This window comes from Empidonax traillii, unplaced genomic scaffold (genome assembly GCF_003031625.1).
Source record: "Empidonax traillii isolate 1590-97213 ecotype Southwest subspecies unplaced genomic scaffold, ASM303162v1 scaffold396:size1303734, whole genome shotgun sequence".
Lineage (NCBI taxonomy): Eukaryota > Metazoa > Chordata > Aves > Passeriformes > Tyrannidae > Empidonax > Empidonax traillii.
In genome coordinates, this window is record NW_020955589.1 from 1,022,461 (window position 1) to 1,047,392 (window position 24,932).

The 24,932-nt window shown below is 41.8% G+C and overlaps 1 protein-coding gene across 1 annotated transcript in view; it reads left to right on the forward strand.

Moving 5' to 3' along the window:
- The window catches only part of LOC114062298 (cadherin-20), a 119,349-nt gene extending 102,470 nt beyond the window's left edge, over nucleotides 1-16,879 (forward strand). The window contains exons 8-12 of the mRNA XM_027893577.1: nucleotides 2,433-2,569; nucleotides 5,048-5,169; nucleotides 7,066-7,183; nucleotides 14,205-14,456; nucleotides 15,912-16,879. Coding sequence (XP_027749378.1) covers nucleotides 2,433-2,569; nucleotides 5,048-5,169; nucleotides 7,066-7,183; nucleotides 14,205-14,456; nucleotides 15,912-16,411 — 1,129 coding nt within the window. The 3' untranslated portion in view covers nucleotides 16,412-16,879. The remainder of the gene's footprint in view (nucleotides 1-2,432; nucleotides 2,570-5,047; nucleotides 5,170-7,065; nucleotides 7,184-14,204; nucleotides 14,457-15,911) is intronic.
- Nucleotides 16,880-24,932: the final 8,053 nt, after the last annotated feature.

Here is a 24,932-nt window from a genome sequence, read left to right on the forward strand (position 1 = left end):
TCCTTTCCTCTCCTGTGGTCTCCTCCATCCATGCCAACTCTGTGCAGTATCAGTCTGGCAATGTGTGGTGGGTTGACCTTGGCTGGACGTCGGGTGCCCACCCAGCCGCTCTATCACTCCCCTTCCCAGCCGGACAGGGGAGAGAGTAAGATGGAAAGCAACTTTAGGTTTGGGATAAGGCAGTTTATTAAAGCAGAAGCAAAGTGAAAACTTGTGCATGCAAAAGCAAAGAGAAAGATAACACGGTTTGTTCTCTACTTCCCGTGAGCAGTGATGGTCGGCCACTCCCGAGCAGCAGGGCTTCAGCACCTGTAAGTGTTCCTCAGCAGGCAGTTACTGGAGACAGTGAATGCCTGCCCCCCTGCTCCTTGCCTTAGCTTTTATATCGGAGCTGATATCATATGGTATGGAATATCCCTCTGGTCAGTTTGGGTCAGCTGTGTCCCCTCCCAGGATCTTGCCCTATACTAAGGAAGGAATGTTACAGTGCTGATGCTGTGCTCAGCAGTCACCAAAACACCAGTGTGTTATCAACACCCTTCTAGCTACCAATGCAAAGCACAGCACTGTGAGTTCTAATATGAGGAAATGAACTCCAGCTCAGCCAGATCCAGTACACAGTGTTTTAGTCTTGCTCTGCCTTCACTTTGCACAGGGCAAGGCAAGATAAGAAAAACAGTAATCCCAGATACATACTTTGTTGCACAAGCTGAATTCCATCTGAAATTAAAACTGTGATCTGGCCATTTTCTCAAGTACTGAGAAGTCAGGACATATTTTGGAAGAGCTCCCTAAACACAGGGGAACTCTTAAATCCTCATTTTCCCAGCAACCAGAACCTGGCTCCCACACTCTGAAATTCTGGCACCTGGAAATATTACATGATTGTTGTTAAATGATTCTGGAAGATTATCTAAATAGTACAGGGGACACAAGTGTGCAGGAGCAGGTACTATTAACAAGTGAACTTAGGTGGAGATTTCAGAAAAAGACTCCACCTGTTCCTCTTGACACTGGTGATTAATTCCACACCACTAATCACAAGGCTCTATTCAATTTCAGATACTTGTTGGCCTTAAACTGTCAGAGAGAAATTCTTTTTATAGCCCTCATACAAGAATAATTATTATAGCAAAATACAGGAACACCTGTACTTATTTCCTAAATAAATCAAATGCCTGAGAAATCTCTTTATTTAAGAGGAGATGGAAGGACTGGGAAGGAAAGGGATGCAAACCAGCCATCCCTCCCTCTTTGATTTTTCTGAAAAAGAGTCTAAAAGAATTTGCCAACAGCATATCTCAATAGGATTTTATATCCCAGTTTAGAAAGTCCCTGTATAATAAGTCCCCACATAAAGATCAGGCTAGCATGATTGTTTCAGTGAAAGCACTCATGCTGAAAGGAGAAAATTCGGAAGAATGATCCCTGCTCAGCATCTGTTAAGATTAAAGCTTTCAATTCCCATCAACTTTGATAAAAGAACCAACAGAAAGGACACTAAGTCTGGGGTCTATTCTAGGCTGTGACATTTACCTAGGCACATGTGTGGCTTTTGTCAAAGGATCCCTTACCATGCTAATAAATAGCTAGGAATGCAACTTGTGCAAACTGCTATTAAGAGCAAGTTGATGCATATGAAGGGCACTGAGCATTTTGCACACCCTGCAGAACAATCCCTCTGACCAAGTACAGCAGTGACATCTGTCAATCAGATGCCTCCCTGCCCAGGTTTTCTGGCCTGCAGGTACCACCACAATCCCCCCGTTCACTGGTGCAAGGAGCTTGTTCCCAACACTAAACTGACATGATATTGGCCAGGCAGGTTTAGTAATTATGATGAATCAACCTCGCAGATGGAGCTGTTTTTCTGACTGGATGATGTGAGAAAACCACTCATCATCCCCCTTGTGCTGACACAGCTCAATCAGTAGGATGCTCCAGGATGCAGGTGGAGTTTATTCCCCTTAAAGAGGAGAGAATACAGAAGTACAAGGAAGGGAACAGTTCCTTCTCATCAGCCTAGGTGCTCAGAGAATAAGCTGATGTGAAGTCAATTTCATCCTGTCTGAATTGTGCCTAAGGAACGGGCATAATTATTTTGCTTAGAAAAAGAAGTCACACTCCTCATTGGCAGATTTTCTCTGTAAAGCAGATGTTCCTGTGCTAGGCTGTTCTTTGCTTTAAGGCTTCTTCCTCTAAATCTTCCCGTCTTCCAGCTACATTCAAGTAGTACTCCCCATTAAATGCCATTTGCCACATGAACTCCTAGTTTTTCCAGCATCTCACTCTGGACCTACACAAGTCAAAGGAGCTATGGAAGAGTGTGGATCTGCTGTGTATGATGGTATTCCCATTGCTGGATACTTTGTTAGCTATAACAAACAGTTTTCACTAGGGTTTAATAACGTTTTTAATATGTACTCTTGCAGATACTCAATTGACAGGAACAGTGATCCGGGACGGTTCTTTTATGTCGACATTACATCAGGAGCACTGATGACTGCAAGACCTCTTGACCGGGAGGACATTTCTTGGCACAACATCACTGTGCTAGCCATGGAGCTGAGTAAGGATAATGCGGATTGTACATAGATTAAAGGGATACAATAGACAAAGCTGGCTGAAAGACCTGAATTCAGCAGTTCACATATTGTTATGCATTGAGTGGGAAGCCATATTAACTGAATTACTCTTCTGACATCAACAAGCGAATACTGCATTTTATTTATTTTTTATGCTCATTTTCACAGCGTGGTGGGAGGTATAAAGGATGGCAATTAAATGCAGAGTCCTTCTTTTTCAGATCATTAGTATTCCAGGGCTTTATTTAAAAGTCTTCCTGATGTGTTTCTGTCAGAATCCTATCACTTCAGAAGGGCTAGGCAGCTAAAGCAGACACTGCAAAGGCTGCACAGCTGCTGGAGCTACCAGTCGTACCTGGGAAGATTGAGTGGTGCAGGGACTGGTAGGCAGCAATGATGCTACACTGCTAGGTCACTAGTTGAAGTCTTCTCTGGTTCAGCAGCAAGTAAATGGCATTGCCATCTGCTTACTACATAAATAATTTGGGCCAGAGTGCTTTGGGATCTTCGAGTATGCTGAACTTGTTATGCTTTTGGGTTTTACAATGCGCTAAAACTCAGCTCGGTATTCATTTGTGACAGATATTTTTCAAGGCTATGAGAACAAGGAGATGCTGAGCATTTCATGGAGTCAGTATGAAAAATTTAGCTGAGTTTGAAATACTCACAGATGTGAGCTTCGTAAAGGAGCTTGTGATATATAAGCAAATAAAAGGTTCACCGAGTCTTCACCTGAAATCTCTTTGGTTCACGTAGCTTTTGCTCAGGATCTCAGTTTATCTACTGAGGAGCAGCAGCTTTTTAGAAGCTTGCTGCCAGTAGCTGAGTCATTCCTTGCATCTGAGAGAGCTCTCTGCACATCTAGGCTGTGCCAGAGATGGTGGGGCAGTTCAAGAGCAACAAACTTTCAAGAAGCTTGCCCAAAATGCAGTTGGCCAACTTGGAAAGTAGAGGGAGTATTTCACAAGAGTTGAAGTGACTCTGCCACATATTTGCAGGCTGTTCCAGAACATGGTGCCTTTCTGTCCCTTTTAAGTAGTGAGAGGGATTGGTGAGATGATAGGAGCTCACCTCCATCTATTTTGACACCAGTTTTATTTTCAGCCACCAATGGCCATTGCTATTCCATGTACACATGAGTCTGTAAAAGATGCCCCTGTAGCAGCACTTGGCATGTCTTCCTTTGGTTCATCCTCCATCAGCCCTCTGCCAGTTTTCCTTTGTATATGTGCAGCACAATATTTTAATCTAGTGAATACTTTCAAAAACGTCATAGTTGTGCACTTCTGAATAAAGATCCTAATGTTAAAGGTTAGATCAATATTACTAAGACTAGTAGATATTCATCTGCCATGATGATAGGTGTGTTAACAATATATAAGTATGAATATGTGGAAGGCTGAAGGATTAAATTAAACATTAGGGAGAAACAATATAGTTTGAGTATTATCTCAATGACACAATGTGACATGTTATGGAATACAGTACATTGAACATTTAAGAAAACTCTCTATTGTTTATATGATCATATAATTTCTTGCTATAAAGGGAAATACATTTGGAGATAAATGCACAAAGTGGTATGGCTACAAAGAAGATGAGAATACTAATTATAAAGAATTTTCTGGATTTTTTCACCTTTTAGAACTTCTTCATTTTTTTCTTTCTGGTTAGAGTTTCATTTTATCATTAAATAAGGAGGGGGAAGGAGGAAGATGATTTGGGGCAGAAAAACAGAGTAAGAAAAACAAATTATCTTGTGGCCACTTAGTTTGGAATTTGTGAAGATATGTGAAATGATGTATTGATTTACTAGCAAAGAAAGCTAATGAACCAGTGGGACAGAAACATCACAAATGATGTCATGCAGAATGTAAAATTTTCATTGCAATTTTAAGCTTCACTGAAAGCTTTTCTGTACAATTTCATATGTTATTACATTTTAAAGCCTTCTGTACAAAGTATCAAAGACTTGACACTATTTTTTAGTTCAAGGAACATAAATTCTGAGCAAAAGCATATCTGAGCTGGAGAACTGTCATTTTTAACAAGCTCTAAATAACAAGTCTTCCCTTAAAAAGAGTCCCTCCCTAATTCATACCACCAGAGCGGAGGCTCAACAAATATTATTGCCCAGTCAAAGGCCATGAAAAAAAGTTAAGGGGCATTGTCTGAAACTTTTGTTATAGAAATAGTTCCATAGGACTGAATGAGGTTGGAGTCTTTTAAAGAATTTGTTTGTAAAAGATAGGATTAAATGGGAAGCTAGGGTAGACTGAGAACAGCATTTGCAACTTCACTCTGAGTCACACAGTCCCAAGTGACCACAATTCCCAACGGGAAAATGTCATTTAATGCAAGCCAGTAGGAAAAAACCTGCTTTACCTCTTGAGCAGAGTGAGGAGCAGCCATTTCCCCTTCCCATATATTGCCTTTCTTTACATTATACCTCCTCCTTCCAGATAACCCTTCGCAGGTGGGCAGCGTCTCTGTGACAGTGAAAGTCCTGGATGTGAACGATAATGCACCAGAGTTTGCAAGATTTTATGAAGCATTTGTTTGTGAAAATGCCAAAGCAGGGCAGGTGAGAAATTTTTGTAACACCGGGGGCTGGGAAGGGGATGCTGTCCTACATGGAGGCAGCGTGCCAGAAAGGGTGAGTGTTGGAAAGAGGGCTCAGCTACCCACAAGTTTCCTCTGAATTCTCAGCAGCAGCTGTCTGTGCTTCATTCCAAAGGCAAGCATATTGCACTGGGATTAGCATCATATATAGCACCTCTTTTTTCTCTCACACAATTTTTTTTTTTCTCCTACAATAGTTTCTAGGCTCACTGTGCAATACATCTCACAGATGAAATAAAGCCTTCCACTGGGCAGGTGCCAGCAGGCAAACACCTGGTTTGTCCTGTAGCAGCATCAAAGAGAATTGTTATGAGAAGTGCCACAGAGTCAGCCCAGGCCACGTGTGACAGACAGGTCTTACTGTTAAGTGTTACAAGAGCGTTAAGCACACCTGGACTTATGGGAGCTGGACATAATATCAGCTTCAAAGGGGTGCCAAACAGAATATGTTTTGCTGTGAACTGGAGATGACAGAGAGTTAAAACAACACAAGACTTCCCATTCCATATGCTGTAAACCAGCACCTTCAAGCAAGTGGCAAAGCCTCTTTACTCCCCTCTTTTCCAAAACTCAATCAAAGCCCTTAAACAAGGTGATTGGTGTCACAGATGGACATGAGCTCACCCTCACTGGACCTGGTGCAAGCTCTACTGCTGATTGTTTGTGGGGAGGTGACCTCTTGCTTCACAACCCAGGGTCCACGGTGGTGACTGATGCCTCCTAATGCAAAGCTGACTAGCATAGTTTAAACACATAGACACAGTGCTCAACACATAGGCACAGTGCTCGTGATCTGTGAGAGTTTACTGAAGCTTCTCCCAGCTATGTGAAGTGGAGAGAAATATCTACTCACTGCTGGAACAACTGCCCTCACAACTATCATATACAGGATACTTTCATCTCACTAATTTACAGAGGTTCTTAATAATATAGGGAATGGAAATCATTGACTAGACTTTTTTCCTGGTTTGGAAGGATGTGTGTCCTAAATAATAAACTCTCTGAGCTTATTGCTGTGCACACTAATTTGGACTACTTCCTTCAGCAGAGAAAGTCAAATTCTATTGCCACATTTTAAAAAGTTCTGAAATCAGTTTTAAGGTGGGGAATAAGAATTTATGGGTCTGTCATTTGCCTTTGAATCCCAAAATAACTTTCAAGTAAAAAAATCCAGATGAAGATTTATTCCTTGTCTAAAAAGAATGTTTATTCAGGCAGAGCCATTGTGCTTCAAGCTGTTAGACCTACTTTATAAAGCCTGTATAGGTGAAGTGACAAATTGTTTTCTGGATTTAGCATTGTCTTAGTTTCTCTATTTTGGTTTTACTCGTTGCATATGCCGAGTATCTGCATGGTTGGTTTTTCTTTCTTTCTTGTTTACTGACATCGTGGGGAGAATTTTATTGATTTAAATTTAAAAGAATGGTAAAATAATCAACGTGACATCCTTTTCTACCTTCAATATAAAGCTGAAAATAAGTATGGGCTTTCTTACAAGCTCTCTAATGCACAAGGAGTCTTCTGAGAACCCTGGGAACACAAAAGACAAAAAGAAATGTGCAACAGAAGATAGGGATGCATGAGAGGAAAGTGTCTGTTATTTGAAGCAAACTGAGTATTTCCTCCTTTGTTTAAAAGGGATGTACATGACCAGATGTGCATGACCACAGCAAAACAGATAAAGCCTGAAAGGTTTTGAGTTTCTTCTTGGTTTATCCACTATGCTTCTGGAAGACAATTTTACTTAAATGCTCCAGTTGCTTATATTTATACATGTAAAAAATGTTATCTCTTTATTCATTCATATTATGAATATTTTGCTTCTCACCTGTTTCCACTTTTTTCTTATATACTGTAGCTGATCCAGACAGTGAGTGCCATCGACAGGGATGACCCGCAGGAGGGTCAGCACTTCTACTACAGCCTGGCTCCAGAGGCAGCCAACAATCCCAACTTTACTTTAAGGGACAATCAAGGTAATCAGAGTGGACACAGGCAGTTAGCTGCTCTAATTTCTAATGCCTGAGTTGGACTTGAGAAGCTGTGACTTACAGTGTGTGATAAGACTGCCATTTTAAATAATACCAAATGACACCTGCTCCTTAAAGGCAGCAATAAAATGACATGTTATTTAATACACTTGAAGGTTATATGATATTTTCTTCTCTATATATATTCTCTAGCAATAGGCCACTTTTCCTTCTTTGAGGAAATGTGCCAGTGTTTTGTGCAAATTCAGGTCTTTTGGTCAGGCTGCAGGCATCTCGGATTATCAGAGTGGAAATTGCATTCATTCAAAAGGAGATGCTTAAAGGTAGGATAGTGACTGGAACTAGAAGACAAATCTGAAGGGAATTACATTGCTCTTTTCTTGTACTCTTCATGTTTTCTCCCAGGCACAGAAAAAGGAAGAGTTCTTGTACTGTTCCATTCTTTACCCCCAAGCACTTTCTTTCTTCTTCCTTGCACATCCTCATTTCCCTAAGGAGAGAAGGAAGTAGGGAGGACTTTCAGAGCCTTGGGCGGGGTAACTTGGTGTAGAGCTAAAGGTCTGTGTAAGATGACCTAAGTAGAAGTGGAAACACCAGTGGGAAGACTCATGGCAAAGCACTGGAATTTCAGCATCCTAATCAGTGGAATTTGCTTCTTTGGGGAAGCTTTTGGGGTTTTGGAACCTACAGGAAAGCCCTGCTGTAGCAGCCCTTTGCATGACTCCTGTTGAAAGAGGACCTCTATGGGCAGACAATGGTACTGAGGTCAGGTCTTCATTAGGAAGGAGGGACAACCTTGAATGACCTGGTGCAGAGCTTTGCAAGTCAGTACTGAGGAGCTGGACTTCAGTAGGAGTTTAGTGTGTAAAGCAAGCAAATCAGCGAGCGATTCCAGAATAAATGGGGAGAAAGACTGGCCACCTGCAGCGTACATGGCCAGCCTCCAAGCCTGCCTTTGCTCCCACACATGCCTACTTGTCACATTTACTTTCATAAGCCCCTATCTAGGCCTCTCTAGGCATATGAAAGAACAACATAGAGGCTCATAAAGAAGCCTGTGCCTCCATTAACCAAATGTGTCTTAAAGCACACTACTTGCAGAATCTGGGCCCTCCTCCACACTATGCTAGTGCTTTTTCATCCCAAAAGCCTTTTTTTCTGTAGTCTCCCTGAAGCCTCCACACACAATTTCTTGCATTTTTATCCCCTTCTTTCCCCCCTTGTCTCATTCCTTTTTATTTTTGAATATATTGCCAAAATAACTGAACAAATATAACACAACTATTGCTAAAGCATTTGGCAAACCAGGCTCATTTCATCCTCAAGGCATTGTTCTAAAAAAAGAAACAAAATTCCCAGCATCAGATGCAGTTTTTCTGTCTAAGGCCATACTTGCAATAATTTATAGTGACAGCAGTGAATGAATGGCTGTGCCTCCCACTCTCTATGAAATACCATTTTCCCATATAGATATAGATAGATATATCTATATATCTATATATCACAAGAAGCTTAGGATACTTTTGATTACTAATTTGAAATAAAAATGTTAAGTATCAAACCACTGACTATTTGAAATATCCACACTTTGGGCACCATAGTATAAAAAAAGACATTAAGCTATTACAGAGTGTCCAAAAGAGAGTGGTGAAGGGTCTAGAGTGGAAACTGTATGAGGAGCAGCTGAGGTCACTTGGTTCAGCCTGGAGGAGACTGAGGGGAGACCTCACTGGGGTGTTTAACACCCTCATGAGAGGAAGCAGTGCAGTCTCATGACCAGTGGCAGAACCTGAGGAAATGGCATGAAACCGAGTCAGGAGAGGTCTAGGTTGGATATCAGGAAAAGCTTTTTCACCCAGAGGGAGGCTAAGCACTGGAACAGGCTCCCCAGGGAAGTGGTCACAGCACCAAGCCTGTCTGAGTTCAAGAAGTGTTTGGACGGTGCTCTCAGGTGCATGGTGTAACTATTGCAGTGTCCTGCGCAGGGCCAGGAGTTGGACTCAGTGATCCTGATGGGTCCCTTCCAGCTCAGTATTTTCTATGATTCTATGATTCTGTGATTCCACGATGAAGGAATAATTTAATTCCTCAGCAAATTGGACTGCAGTAGTCATTTAAGTAACAGTAATTTATGCTTTTATTTTCATCTAGTGGCCACTAAGAACTATATAAATCATATAACTTAGGCACAGAGGAGGTAGCTATACTGTATGTCACAGGGTGACAGGATAAGTAACAGAACCCACTTTGCTACTCACATGCTATGCACATAAGACAGAAACACTTCCTAGGCTGTGGGAAGTGTTACGATTAGCAATTGTGCTGATTACTTGGTTGTCCAATATAGCAGTCAGAGAAACTGCAAGACATGTAGCCTTCTTGGCAACAATTAAAACGTTGATTTTTCCTGAGCAACACATAGATCACAGTTTGCATTCTGATGAGCTGTTTTACATATTTCTTTGGCCCTCGTAATTTTAGTCTCTGAGAACTTTTTCAGTCTATTCATTCTCTGCATATCTTCAGCAGACAGAGAAATCCTATTGTTCTCCTTTATAGACGAGGATCTGGGGCAAGGAGAAATTAAGCTACTTACACGCCTGGTTCCCTTTGAGTTCAGTAAAATCAGTGAGAGATACACACAAGTGGCTCCCCAAGGCCATATTGGATATATGTGATGAAGCAGGGAATTGAGCTGGAGTCTCCCATCTCTTCAGTTTTTGCTGTAGGGCACTGGCAAGCCATTTTCCCCACTTCTAATTCCAGCTGAGACTATGTTGAGAAAAAGTTAAAAAAAGAGGCTTGCTGTAAGAATGGGATGAACAGCAAAAGAAGCTTACTGCATTTTCAGATTAAACTCTGAGCTGATCTTCTGTTGAACCTTAACCGCTGCACTCCATCTTTTGGAACCAGGAACTGTTGAAAACAGAAGCCATTTAAATGGGCACAGGATCAACATTGGTGTCAGCCACCACCAGGCCTGTCATTGGGAGCCTCTGGCAGTCCTCTGCATTGCAATTAAATTTGTGCAAGGAAAATTTTTAGCTATTTCTTCCTTACCTAAAACTGCGGTCTACCTCACACTTTGGCAGAATGCAAAAACAGTGAGCTGAAAATACTAAAGCAAAAGTGTGATCCTTTCCTGAAGCCAGTGGTGTCCATAACGCCTGCTTCCTTGTGCTCTTTCTCTCACTGCTGGTGAAATATTTCTTTATATTATTCCTAACTCTTCTTAATCATTACAATCAGTTTTTAAAGACCAATGGAATTTTTGAGCTGATCACCCCCAGATGCATACTTTCTGTATACAGATACATACAGGAAGAAACCAAGCCTTTCCTGTGAGAAGAGTGGTGGTTAGCTCTGATCTCAAGGTTTGGACCTACATGTTAGTTGATTCCCCTGGCCTCTCCAGGGTGGTACATCACTTCCAGTGGGGCAGAAAAATGCAGGAAGATGGTGCTCCATGGCTTGTTCTCACAACCACATGAAGACACCAGCCCGCATGCCCATGGGAAATTCGGATTTCACCTCCTGATCATACAAATGTGTGACCTTCCATGCTGCATCTTCAACATCTCTGTTCAGTGTCATAGCTAAGTGCTACCATCCAGCCCCGTGAGCCAAAGATACTGCGTTGGAAACTGTGATGAAAAATATTGAGCATTCTTATCATACCTGCTTCTATTTTTTTTAATATTATGGGGCTTTTATGTCCTCACAAGCCCTCTTCTCTTGATGGCTGGGGCTTAGCAGATATCAAATTTGGAATAAAATTTTGTATTCCAGTTTCTTCCATGCTGCACCACATTCCAACATGTCCTTCGCACTGCACTAGCATGTCAAATCACATTGGCTTTTGATGAGTCACACAACAAGCTTTGGCACCGATGTATTTCAATTGCAGAGTAACAGGTAGAACAATTCTCTAGGGGTTATTTGGATGCCTGCCTAGCACAAGGCAAAACAAAACAAAAGAGCCAAAATGTAATGCTGAGAGTCACAAAGACAATTTTATCCCCAAGAACATTTATGACTTGGGTGAAATGGTCGCACATCGCAGCAGAGGGTAGATAGATATATAGATATATAGATACATAAATAAATATATATCTATCAATGTTAGATTATAGAAACTTGGTTTTGGCCTGAAAAAAAAGAATAAACAAAAACACTTGAGATCTCTCACTAGCTGATTTTGCACCGCTTCAGTCAAGTTCGCTGGCTGTGACTTCTTTTACAGGCAAAGTATAACCAGCTTAGAATAATGAAGTCTTTTTCCCTCACAAAGAACAATTTTACATAAAATGAAGATTTGCTGTCACCTGAATAGAATTTTTTACTTCTATTGTAAGTGAATTCAAAGAGAGTGAGTCTCTCACCCAGGAAAGAGAGAAGCAACCAAATTACCACAGTTAAGATGACTCAAATATTTTCATTGAAATAGCATAAATGCAGGCACTCTGTCATTTTCTGCCCTTTGGGCTGCTTTTTCTCATGCTAAAACTGAGCAGTGATGGAAAGATGTGGTATTAATAGCTGGGGAGCACGTACTAAAAGGCACATGAACAGCCTGAGGAAGAGAAAGCACTTGTGCCTGTCGCAGGAAAGAAGAGGGAAAGGTTTGCAGGAGGCAAGGGCTCCTGTCCACAGCACACCCCTTGCCCAGAAGCCATGAGAGGCACAGGGTACTGCTCTCTACTGGGTTTTGGGACACATTCCTGAATCATGGGATCATTTATGTTGGAAAAGACCTCCAAGATCACTGAGTCCAGCTGTTACCTGACACTGCCAAATCTGGCACTAAAGCACGACCCTAAGTACCCCGTCTACATGTGTTTTAAATATCTCCAGGGAAGGTGTCTCGACCACTTCCATGGGCAGCCTTTTCCAATGGCTGACCACCTATTCAGTGAAGGAAGTTTTCCTATTACCCAATCTAAACCTCCCCTGGTGAACTTAAGGCCATTTCCTCTTGTCCTATCCCTTATTACAAAGGAGGAGAGATCTATCTGTGTCTGTCCATACCCACTGCACATACTCAGAGCTGCATGGCATATCAAAGGTGAAATAAGTAGACAGTAACACATAATCAGTTTTAAGCAACTTTGGGATTTCATCTTGCATCTAGTGGTCTTTCCTCAAAGTCCCAGCTCTTGGGATTGCATGTTTTAACGAGACACTACAATTTCACTGTACATTCTCATACAGACATGCAAGCACACTTCAGAATTTTACGCTTTCAAGGTAAAAGCTTGAAATGCCATTGATGTGCAAGCAAAACAGACTTTGAGATTCCTTTTAAAAACATGTCACAAATTCAATCTAATCTCACAAACCATGGAACCCAACATCTCCACGCTTATGCGTGTCAGTACTATCTAATGCCATAAGATTTTCAGCACAAAGTATGGAAATTGAAGCATAATTTAAGTCTAGCAGACAAGTCTAGCAAGTCTAGTTTGAGTTTGCATATATTCCTTAGTTGGCTGTATATAGCACTCCTCATTTCACTCCTAAAAGCCATCAAATTGTTTCTGGTGTTCAGGCAAAAGTAGATAATATAGCTGAATTTATCTGCATCTAACCTGAGTCTCTGCTCTGAAAAAAAAAAAAAAAATCACCCAAGATTTAAATTTTAGCAGTGAGTGGACAGAGAAATAATGAGAAAATGGAACACTCCCATGTCAATATTTTAAGTTTTTTCACAATCTGCTTGTGATCAGGTTTCTTGCCATTTCCAAGTAGCAGTCCCATTGTGCTAATCCATCTGGGAACAGCTGATCAACATCCTGCATTTCAAGCATAAAAAATGTACAGTGCTAACAACCTGGAGATGCAGATGACCAGACTGTGACCTCTTATGAACCAATGGAACAGGAAACAAAACTAAGCAGTAAAAGAAACTGCATGAAGGTCATCTCCCAAAAATGCCACACATCACAGCACAGACTTGCAGGTCTGCCAAAGAGGAAAAGTACCTGTGTTCGCTGTTCATCTTTGCTGGCCCGAGATATGTAGACATGTTTGTAAGAAAGGACAGTTTTCATGCAGGTTCATTTAGACTCCCTGATGAGCCAGATCACATTGGAGACATTCAGTCTTGGGCTTTCCAAAAGTCTCTGAGGTCAAAAATCTTGAAAGTTAGCACTGACAATATCAACACTCATCTCCAAAGATTTTGCCTTGGTATTCATGAGATGAGAACTGAGAACAACTTCCTGAATCCACTTGTTTTCTGATTAGGAAACTTGGTGCACAGTCTGAGGAATTTGGGGGAGGTGGTAGACAGGAATTCAAATGCCACTGGGAAATTCTGACATTTTAAAAAAGCATGTTGAATATGGAGGAAAAGGCCCCAGAGGTAGCAATTTCCCTTGAAATGACCAACAGGGACTGGCTATTAGGTCACTCTATTACTATTTTTTTCAGCAGCATCATTTTGATTCCTTTTGATTTAAGTTCTGATAAAAAACAGGCAGTTACACTAAATGAAGCAGAATAGTCAAATCAAAGCAGAATAATTCTGACAATGATGACACAAAGCATTCTGACTTTTTTCAGTAGCAGAAGTACTAATGAAATTGCATGTATTTCACTGAAAAAATGTTTAGCTGCAAATTTTCAACTCACTACTGCTTTAGGATAGCAAGCTGGGTTTTTTTCCTTTGTCTCCTTGTTGCCTCAAGCAGATAACCATACCATGTATCAAAATACATAAAGAGTACCATAACATGTCCACAAGGGTTATATGCCAGCATCTCCAAAATGGTGGCAGCATCAAAGTGTGAAGCCTAGAAAAGCTGCTGAGCATGAACAAACAGGGACAACAAGTTGTCTTCAACTGTTCGTTTCTGTCTTGCCTTCTGAAAGCTCTCTTAGCTAAATCTGAAGAGACAAGAAAAAATGGGTGTGGGTCTGGGGCTGATTTTTTTAGTCTTCCTTCTCTGCTGAATGTATTTGCTCTGCATATCAGCTATTGTCTTTGTTTATTTTCTGCCCTCAGACAATACAGCATGGATTTTGACAAGGCGATCTGGCTTCAGACAACATGAGCAAAACACCTTCTACCTGCCCATCCTGATCAGCGACAACGGCCGCCCTGTGCTGAGCAGCACGTGCACACTGACCGTGCACGTGTGCAGCTGCGATGATGAGGGCATGGTGATGTCCTGCAACGCAGAAGCCTACGTCCTTCCTGTCAGCCTGAGCAGAGGGGCACTCATTGCCATCCTCGCCTGCATCTTTGTCCTGTTAGGTAAAGCTTTGGTTTCTTCTTGGCGGAGGACTTTTCAGTTCTGCCCAGGGTGTCACTCATCCACCAAAGGTGTAGGACACAAATACACACACAGGCATCTATGTATGTGTGTTTATGGAGACTCACACATACTTAAAGGGCCAAATCAAGGACCAGATGGTATAGTCAGCTGCATATGGTTTCAGACTTTGAGCCGTAGGAATAGGAGAAAACTACAGCCTGCAAATATTTCTTCCAGGTGTCCAAAGTGCTAGGGTGTCTGACATGACCATGTCTTCCTGCAAGGGGTAAGGCAGGAGGAAGTACTGACAGCTGTGGCTGGGGACAGGTTACTTTCTCATCCTCAGCAGTTTCTGATCATATGCTCCCACAGGAAAATGGAGTGGTAAGCCCTGTTCCATCTCTTGTCTTTTGTCAAGAGATGTCCCCACCTCCATTCTTTTTGCTCGAGACATTTCATTTAAATTGTGGCTGTGTAGCAATAAAGGGCTGAGCATCTTTCATGAGTTCTGTCTCCATAACTAAAATTCATCCTTTCCTTGCCCAGACCTTCTATATCCCCTGTTAACTGTTGGTATCAAAAGAACTTCAGTTTCCTCATTCACTCAAGTCATGAGACATTAGCTCAAAACACACATTCTCTGAAATTTCAGGGGACCCGGTATGAGGAGCAGTGAAGTCAGATACAGGGAAGATTCTTTTAAAGTGCCTCAATTCTGGCTCTTCAAAGGACCCTAGATACCTCAGTTCAAAATTTCAGCATCCAAAATCTTTGCTGAGCTCTAGCTCTGGAAATACAGTCACAAAGTGATGGCACATTTTCAATAGCAAAGGGCTCCGGTGCTTGTATATCCACTTCTTCCCATGCTAAGAAGCACAGAGAGGATGAGGAACACCAGCACTGTAGCACTGCAGCACTGCAGGAGGTCTGCAGATAAACAAAAAATTCTTTAGAGCAGACTAAAGGGCTAGGTCAGCATTTTGCTGTGTAGGCAGACATATGACCATAGTGCCTTAGCACCATCCATCTCTGTCACATGCAGTGGGCAGCCCAAGAGGCATCTCCAAAGCAGGTTACAAAACCCAGCCACGCAGCAGGAAAAAAAAAAAAATCTCTTTGGAACTGTATGCCACTACAGAAAAATTGTTACTGATCTCTGAGGTGGCACCTTAAAATGGCTCAGGTATCACTACAAGTGCTTTGCAAGCATATACGTGTCCTAAGTGTCACCAAGAGTTAAGAATTTAGGTGCAAAAAGGGACAAATTAGCAGGACCTCAAGCTATTAATTTTGACTCTGGGGTGGGGGATTTCTACACTCCTCAACTTGAAAACATCTTTAAATCCAAGGGGCTGGTTGGGCTCTCCAAGGGAAAACAGGGCAACAGAGAGTCTGAAGTGCTGGCGAGATCTGCCTCCTTGCTGACAGCCCCTTGTCTTGCTTGCCTCCTGCAGTGTTGGTGCTCCTCATCCTCTCCATGCGGCGCCAGCGGAAGCAGCCATACATCATTGACGAGGAGGAGAACATCCATGAGAACATCGTCAGGTATGATGATGAGGGTGGCGGGGAGGAGGACACAGAGGCCTTTGATATTGCTGCCATGTGGAATCCGCGGGAGGCTCAGCTGGTGGTGAAAAACCGGCAGGACATGCTCCCTGAAATAGAGAGCCTCTCCCGATACGTGCCTCAGGCATGTGTCATGGACAACAACGTCCACAACTACGTGCTTGCCAAGCTCTATGAAGCCGACATGGACCTGTGGGCACCTCCCTTCGACTCCCTCCAGACATACATGTTTGAAGGGAACGGCTCGGTGGCAGAGTCGCTCAGCTCCCTACAGTCGGTGACGACAGACTCAGACCAGAGCTACGACTACCTGACGGACTGGGGGCCGCGCTTCAAAAAGCTGGCCGAGATGTACGGTGCCACAGACAGCAGCGGGGCTCTGTGGTAACAGATGAGGAATGGCAGAGGGCTTTCCACGTGAAATGGTGTCCAGTTCGGTCCATTCTCATCAGATGCTTCCATGGACATGGGTAAGGCCTCCTAAAAAAATAGCAATACGGTGCTTGGATGAGAACGGGAAGAAAGGCGCGAATGAAGGTCTCTCTGGATCAGCTTTACTCAGTTAAATTAAGTCACATTTTTGAAACTATGAGAACCAGAAGGAAGTAAGTTTTTTCCTGGTTTTTACTGAAAAATTGGAGAGCTCCACGTCTGGAATACAATGACATTACTCTCTCTCCCTCGTCCTTTCTCTCCCCCTTGTACACGGCAGCTTGCTGAGCTCTATACATCTGGGTTCAAATATCTGTAAACTCCAACTGTAATTTTCAACTCACTGAGAAATTGCCACCACAAAAAAGTTGTTCCCCATTGGTTACATGTTCCCCATTAAAAAGGAAAAAAATTTGCTTGCTAACAAGAGAAAAAAAAATTCCACAAAGCAGAAAATTGAAACTGCAATCTCAGAGGGCTCCTTGTAAACTAAACCTCCTCTCTGTTGCTAACAGAGTCCTTTTTTAATCCTTTAGAAACATGGCTGAGGTTGGGTTTTTTTTTTTCCTCATGACTGAGAGGGCTGGGGAAGAGGCTTGGAATTTCTGTTCTAATTTAATGGCTGATCTTTGAGTCATTGGCATTAATACTAATCCATCTCCTACCAAGTTTGTGTAAATTTATTCTTGGCTCTTTAAAAACATGACTCTGCTAAACTGCTCAGAACAAAACCAGAAAATCTGCCTCTTTTGCACTGTAGATGTCTCTTCCATGTGCCAAATATGAAGATTAGATTTTACCAATGAAAGCCAAATAAATTTTAAAATAAGAAAAAGCTATATTTGGTAACTACATGGGTTAGATGGGCTTTCCTAATCTGTGTGAGGTCAATCCAAGGGATGTTTACATACTGTAGATAACCTACTTGAACAAATGCAGTATTATAGACCAATAAATGGATGTAAGAAAATTACATGTAAAAGTTTTGTATATTTGTTAATTTTGGTAATAAATATGATGTACTGCATACAGTACAATACCTTAGCACCTCTTTTAATAAAAGTTAAACAGAAAGGAAAGTCTGATGACAAATTATTGACTACTTTGCACACAGCAGTTAGTGTTTATTTGCGCTTTACATGCCTTGAGCATCAAGAAAAAACGTTTCATCAGCATCATGTCAAGGAGACTAGGCTTCAGTTTTGCAGAATCGAGCAGATTGTCTGCTTCTTTTATCACTGTTCACTTGGACGTTGCCCTTAGCAGTGAATCAGCCCAAGTACAGCCCACCAGACTAGTTAGTTTTCTATTTCAATCATGCTGAAGCCAAGAGAAAGTCTTGGCTGATTTTTTTGAAACATTATAGCTGGGGCATTGATAAATTTGGAAACCAGTTACACAGCCCTGACAGAGTCTCATGCCTTCAGAGACATGAAAGACTGTAAGATGAAGTGGCCATTCATGATCATTCTTACTCTGCAATCAAAGTTTTGCATCTGGATCTTATCTTTTGTTTTTGTTTGCATGTGTAAATGAGAAGAGGTAGGGAAATTACACTAACACAAATTTCATGGGAAGTGGCAAAGGGCTTCTAAAAGCAGAACAGTCTGCAATGAAATTTCAGATTTCCTTCTAGCTAAGGAATCTCTCTACCTCAAACTGCCCAAAAAAGAGATGTGCAGACATAACAACCCAGTTAACCACACTTTTACCACGGGAATACCATGCCCCATTTCTGTTGCAGATGTGCACAACACACTGCAGTCTCTACTTTGCCTCATCATAGACTGTACCGTTTCAAGATTGGTTCCTTGCTTCCATAGACTCAGTACAAAGTTGTGCATCCCTAGAGAACCATGCACCCACTGAGGAAAAAAGTTTTAGTGATATCTCATTTTCTCATCTAACACGATGAAAATCTGTGCCTTCACAAACATAATATGCCATGGGTTCTGCTTATCACCTGATCATGCTTTATTTCATTGCAGAAACAGCACTGAAAAGTATTTGATAATGATTCTTTTACTCATACCATAGCACTCACCTTCATATATCATATTGATTTTAAAACACTAGACAAAGAACTGCAACCACCACAATTAAGAAGCGGTGTAGAGGACACAAAACCACTGTCGAGAGACTTTGAGAGCTTCCTTGCCTCCTGCCACCAACAGAAATCACAGAGAATAAGCTAGAAGGACATCTATTCCATTACTTTCCTGTCTGAATTAAACATCAATTTTATATATTTTAAGTAGATGACTGTTAAGGTTCTGTAACCTGTCTAGGCAGTCTTCCACTGTATCAGTATACTCAGTGCTGAAAGCCTTCCCTGGGAAGTACTAGGCATTTATCCCTTTATGCCATACAAGCCTACAATGCCCACAAATGACTTTGTCTCTCCGTAGAGCTATGGTTTGGTATTTTCAGACTATTGCTGTCTCTCCCTTTAGTCGCGGTCTACAGTAAAAAAAAAGGCTCCAGATAGTTCTTCATATCCTGATACCATGATGATTTAATTCTCCTATTCCAGCACCAAATTGCCTTCAATTTTTTTCATTTACTGAGAGTTTCCCAGGAAGAGCTGCTTCACGATCTGTTTCGACTCCACAGAAGCCCCCAGAAGTGGTCTCTGCAAGACAAGGCTGGACCAGCTTCCCAGGCTGTGTATCACCCAGTGTGGAAGGACCAGCAGCCCATTTGCTGGGAGCTTGCACTCACACCACAGGGGAGCCTGCATAAAGAGCGAATCCTTAGTCCACCTTCCTAAGCTGGGTGTCACTGTTAGGCTCCCTGTCCTCAGGTTTGCCTTAACTTGTGAGCACAGTCAATAGCTGCACAGCTTGGCGTTGTGACACTTACCAGCTGGTGTTTAGTAGGCACTTGGCAGAATGGCGCTTTTTTCCCCTCATTTTATGGAACAGGTGACAGTGTTTTTGCAGTCTGTGAAACGTCTATGCAAACAACCAACACTTGCATCTATCACACTCCAACAAACAAAACTAAAGAACCCTCTGCTTTTACTGATGAGATATAAAAAGGATCCATTTTCAGACACATGAGGACGTAGCAAGCCCAAAGTAGAAGAGGGAACAACACTCTAAGCCCAAATGAAATATATGATGCCACAGGCTGTCAGTGAAATAAGCATGCTGGTCACAGAGGTCCTCAGGCTCCTGCCCTTGGGCTCCTCAAGGGCAGGCCTAACCATGTGCATGAACATTTGCTGCACTACATGAAACCTGCTCATGATAAACAGCCAGGGAGTTCAGCCTGCCATGGTGGTGGAGGGACTGGGCTTCGCCGCACCACCAGACACCCCCAAGTGACAGTCACAGTCATGTGTGGGACCCACGCTTTACCCACTGCCCTGGTCAGAGATGTCAGAGGGCCAGGATAAGATCTCACATGTGCTCACCAGTGTCCCCAGTCCCCCCATGCTCCAAGGCTGGTTTAAGTGCATAGAGCTTTCACCACTGTTCATTTAATTTTGTTCCTCTGATGACATTTATTTCCACAGTTGCCAGTTTTCAGGAAAAAACGAATGGAGCAATCCCCTAGTCCATGCTGTGACTGAAAATCAGTGGTTTAAAGGAAAAAATAACTGTGTGTGTAAGTCATTTTACTAATTTCAGATGCTTAAAAATTGAGCATATGGGCTAAGCAACCCCTCTAAACTCTAACATAGTTAGACAAAGAGTGATTCATTCCCTCTGTCTTGGCCATCTGCATGATGCTATGCCCCTCTGGAGTTCCTTCTCTCTTAGTTAATGACCTAGACTCTGGGAATTCATCTCCACTGCTCAAAGTCTGGCCCTAGGCATAACATTCTCAAGCCCTCTGCTCTACATTTGGTTTTACAAGTGACCTTAGGTGAACATTATAGTCTCAGATGTTTTCTCTGTCATGATGTTTTCACCTATCTCTATCTTGTCTAGGTAGATGGCATGACCTGCCATCTCTTATACTTCATTGATCATCACATCTAGTCTGGTTAGCAGGCTTCTTTAGGCTGTCTATCAAGAGTCCAGATCCCTTCAAAGTAAAATACAGAACTCAGGAATGCATAAAAAGAGTTAAAATTGTTCTTTTTATGGTTAATTTTCTTGCAATGCTGCATTTCATTTGCTGCTGCATTGCCCATTTATCCAGCTTTATTAGATCCCTCTTGTTTTGTCATTTTTCCTCTAGCTTTTATTGCTCTTAATCATTTAATGCTACCATCACATTTACCACCTTAAATTCCCTTTTAGGCCATTCATTAAAGACAATTGTGACACAAATCCTTGGGGACTCAGAAGTTATATTTTGGTCACCTTGAAATATGATTTATTAGTCTGTCCCTGGGTTTTTCTTGATGCAGCTTTCACATAGCAAAAACTAGAACCTGCTTCATTGCCTGCTGTCTGAGCACAGCTCCCAGGAACCAGGAGGGACAGATAGGTCACAGAGGTCTGTTCTGCATATGCACCACATCTTACTTGTCCTGGCCACGATTAAGAGAGAGGAGGCTTGTAAAAGAGGCACAAGTGATGCCTTACAGATTCCAGAAAAGTTCTGACCTGGACAAATTCAAAGTTGAGGAGATTCAGTTGCTTTTGCCTTTGTGCTGTCAGGGTCTTATTACTAAAGTGATGTCAGGTTGGATCACTTTGTTTTAGGCCAGCTTAGAGAGAAGGTAGGTTCAGTAAAAACTGAAGATGGCATGTGAGGAAACCCATACAGTTGCAAGCTAATAATGTTGTTGCTCTCCTTCCTCCTGTGTGTGAGGATGTGATGCAGCCCGTTGCATCCCGCTCAAGAAATAGCCCTTGATGTATTTGCTCCACATGCAGATGGTGTAAACAGGGAGTGGGTCTGTCCAAGACATCCTAATTTGTGCCTGCTGACATCTGCAACATTCAGAAGAGGAGGAGCTGTCTTTCACTCAGTTGTGCCCTGTCTCTCTCAGGGCAATGCATGTGCCATTGGAGTGTTCCAAGACAGCCACTGCTGCAAAACAGCTGTATCACCTAAGGGATTCGTTCTCATGCATAAAGGTCAGTGATTTGCCTCTCATTTGGACTGTAACGCAATAATAATCTGTATCAGTGCATCCTGTTTAAACAGACAGAGGAAAATTAGCAGAGACAGCAGTGAAACTGAGGTGGAGTCAGAGCTGTGATCCAAGGAAAACAATAGAAGCTGGGGAGTCTCATTGCCAAACCAAGACTTTACGGATAGATTTTCAGTTTTGCTTTCTTCTATCATTCTTCCGAAGATCTTGCCCCCATTGGCATGCAAGATATTTTGCTGTTGGTCTCAGAGGTGGCACATCAGGCCACCTGCATCCCTGATTCTGACCAGAAGCAGCAGTGCAATATTGGTACCATATTTCCCAAGAGACATTAGAGTAATATGGTGCAGGAGGTAGAAGAGAGTCACTTCACAGTGACTTTAAAAACTCATGTGATTTCTTTAAGAGCTGATGTAGGAGACAGTACACTGTCTGAATATCATTTTCCAACCTCATTCATTATTAAGCCCACCATTAAGGAATGAGCTGCTTGGGGCATATGAATTTTCAAACTCACATCTTAGTGTCCATAGACCAGTTCCATGATGACTGATCCTGTAACTTTTTCTAGACACAGTACTCCAGCTATGGCTTCACTAGGGCTGAGTAGAGAGGGAGGACCACCTCCCTTGACCTGCTGGCCACGCTCTTCCCAATGCACCCCAGGATACCATTGGCCCCCCTGGCCACAAGGGCACACTCTGGCTCGTAGTCAACTCATCCACTGAAACTCCCAGGTCTTCTCCACAGAGCTGCTCTCTAATAGGTCAACCTGTACTGATACTTGGGGTTATTCCTCCCCAGGTGCAGAACCCTACACTTGCCTTTTTTGAACCTCTTTAGGTTTCTCTCTGCCCAGTTCTCCAGCCTATCAAGGTCTCACTGAATGGCAGCACAGCCACTGATGGTACCCAGTGGGTTTCTAATTACCCCGGATTGCCTTAACCTGGTCATCATTCAAAACAGTTAAGATAAATAAAGCAGAAAACACAAGAATCCCCCTTTTCCCTAAAGTGTAGAGCTATTTGCCTGTGGACAGGAGAATTTTTACAGCTTCATAACTTTCCTATCGAATTCCTGAGGTATAACATGTATCAGCATGAACTTACAGAAAAAGTGTTTCCAAGCTCAGAATAGAAAAGTTATTCTTCTTCCAAGCAGTAGTGCTAACATGTTGGTTGTTTGGCATTATTTATTTCCATTTTTGCATGGAGTATTCTTGGAGCAGTCAAAGGGAGACAACCTGTCCAGCAAGATCTTTTTTTTTTAAGCTCCTCAACCAAATATTCAGTAAGATGGTAGGTACCACAGATGAAAAAAAGTAAAAAAAGAAATTAGTTACAAAGCAATCAAGTGACTTTTTAATGGTAACATAAACAGAGCCCTAGCCTACACATGACCTATTCCAACCTCTAAGCAACCTTTTGGTTTAGAAAATTCTTGTTTGCTTTCTCCTTGGAGACACACTCTCAAAAAGAAAACTCACTAGTTGAGGTACGTACTTTCAATAGCCCCAATCTTGTGCTACTGACCATGGTCCTGCATTTAAGAAGTACACTACAAGGAAGGAAAAACGTGCATATTCTGCCTGTAGACTGTGCTCTTGTCCTGAGATTACAAAGGGTTTTGCAAATGCTGCAAAGACTGTGACTAGAGAATAGTCTTAAGGTTTTTTACAAATGAATAGAAGCACAAAGAAGTTTTAAAAATTATGAAGATTTCAAAATAAATCCTTGTAGAAATTGTAATGTGTTTGAGCAGTATGTTAATCTAAGCAGACTTCCTCTTGCAACTTAGTAAATTATGCCTATGGCATAGCTGGCAGGTGGACAATAGAATTTTGAGCTATAGTTGAGGTGCAAAATTATTTTTTACTGATAATATAAACACATCTATAGATTAAATCAGAAACACAATCCCACAACAGAAAATTATCTCTGCTACTAATTCAAGGAAGTTTCATTTCATGATTTCCATATATTTGAAACCCTCATTTACTATTCAGCCAGCTGTCCAACCACTAAAGAAACCAAAAGTCAATGTTGCATTTACAACTCAAAACAGACGAGTAGGATAAAATTTCTGAAAGCTTGAAAGCTCTTATTAAATCTTATCATCCAGAGTTAATTGTAAAGTGTTTTCCTACTGTTAGAGAAGTGAAAAACCACAACATAAATTATGTGTAATTTTGAGTAATTACGGATGATGTTAGCACTTTAGAAACATCGCTCACAGTGAGAACTCCAAACTGACCGATTTATAAGATACTGTGCCTCCTTCATCTTCCCTCACGAATTTCAGCCACCTCATGGTTCTGCTTGATAAATGAACAGCGAAGAGGCGGTAAACTGTTGGCTTTGCTTAGAACAAATAAAACAAGCATTTTCTGATGTGGTATAGTCTCAGTGTATTGTCAGCCCTGATTTCCTCTGCAGGTTTGTGCAAGAGAATCCAATGCCAGTAAAGAAAACAACTCCATCCACTGGGTACAGTTGTATAAACTGCTGCAGCACCCACCCCAATAAAATACCTGGTGAAGAAGATAGGAAGACTGAAAACCTTCCCAATGATCCTAGTATTGTGTATTTGTATCTGGGCTCACAGAAAACAATGTGTCTACCACCAGCAATTAGATGAACAGTCATAACCCTGTATAAGCCACGTATGGCCAAATGTGCCTTCCCAGTTCATCACTAACAACCAGCACCAAGAGACTAAAAGACTTGGGGCCTGGTTTTGACTCTGATGCTGATGCTACATCCAAGTCAGACAAATTTTCATGGTCTTTCTGTGCTGTGGCTTTCCACACAGTATACCCACTCTAAAGTAACGTAACAATGAGAAGAGCTTTAGTATTTATTTAAGCAGACTGCTAAGCATTTTAGAGACCCAGGCACATGCTAGATAGGATATAAACCTGCATATTTCTTTTCAAAAAGCACATACCCTTCTAGCTCTGGGAAAAGAGGAAAAGGATGACTCACAAGTAGCAGATGTTGGTAACATCTTTTAACACACTACTGAAAGGCATTCAAAGGTTGTAGTGATGCAGGCTCCCTTAAAGCCTACCTAGAATAGATTTGAGCAAAAAGCTGTAGCAAGCCAGATCCTAATCCGTTCCTTTGTCTCACTTTATCAGCTGTAGTCACAATATTTTGTTTCTTTGTCAGACCTTCTCTCCAGAAACATCAAAGCACACAATAAATATGAATTACTAAAGCAGCACAAGATTCCTGATATGTACTGTGGCTCTGCTATCAGTAGCCCTAGGAGAGTATTACATTGTAATACTATTGCTGAAGAAAATCAGCTGTCTTGGTGCAGCCCAGCAGGATTTGAGACCAATAATACAGCAAGTCCCATTTTCCAGAAAAAAATGTAGACCAGATGTAAAAATTAAATGTTTAAGCTCTTTCTATAG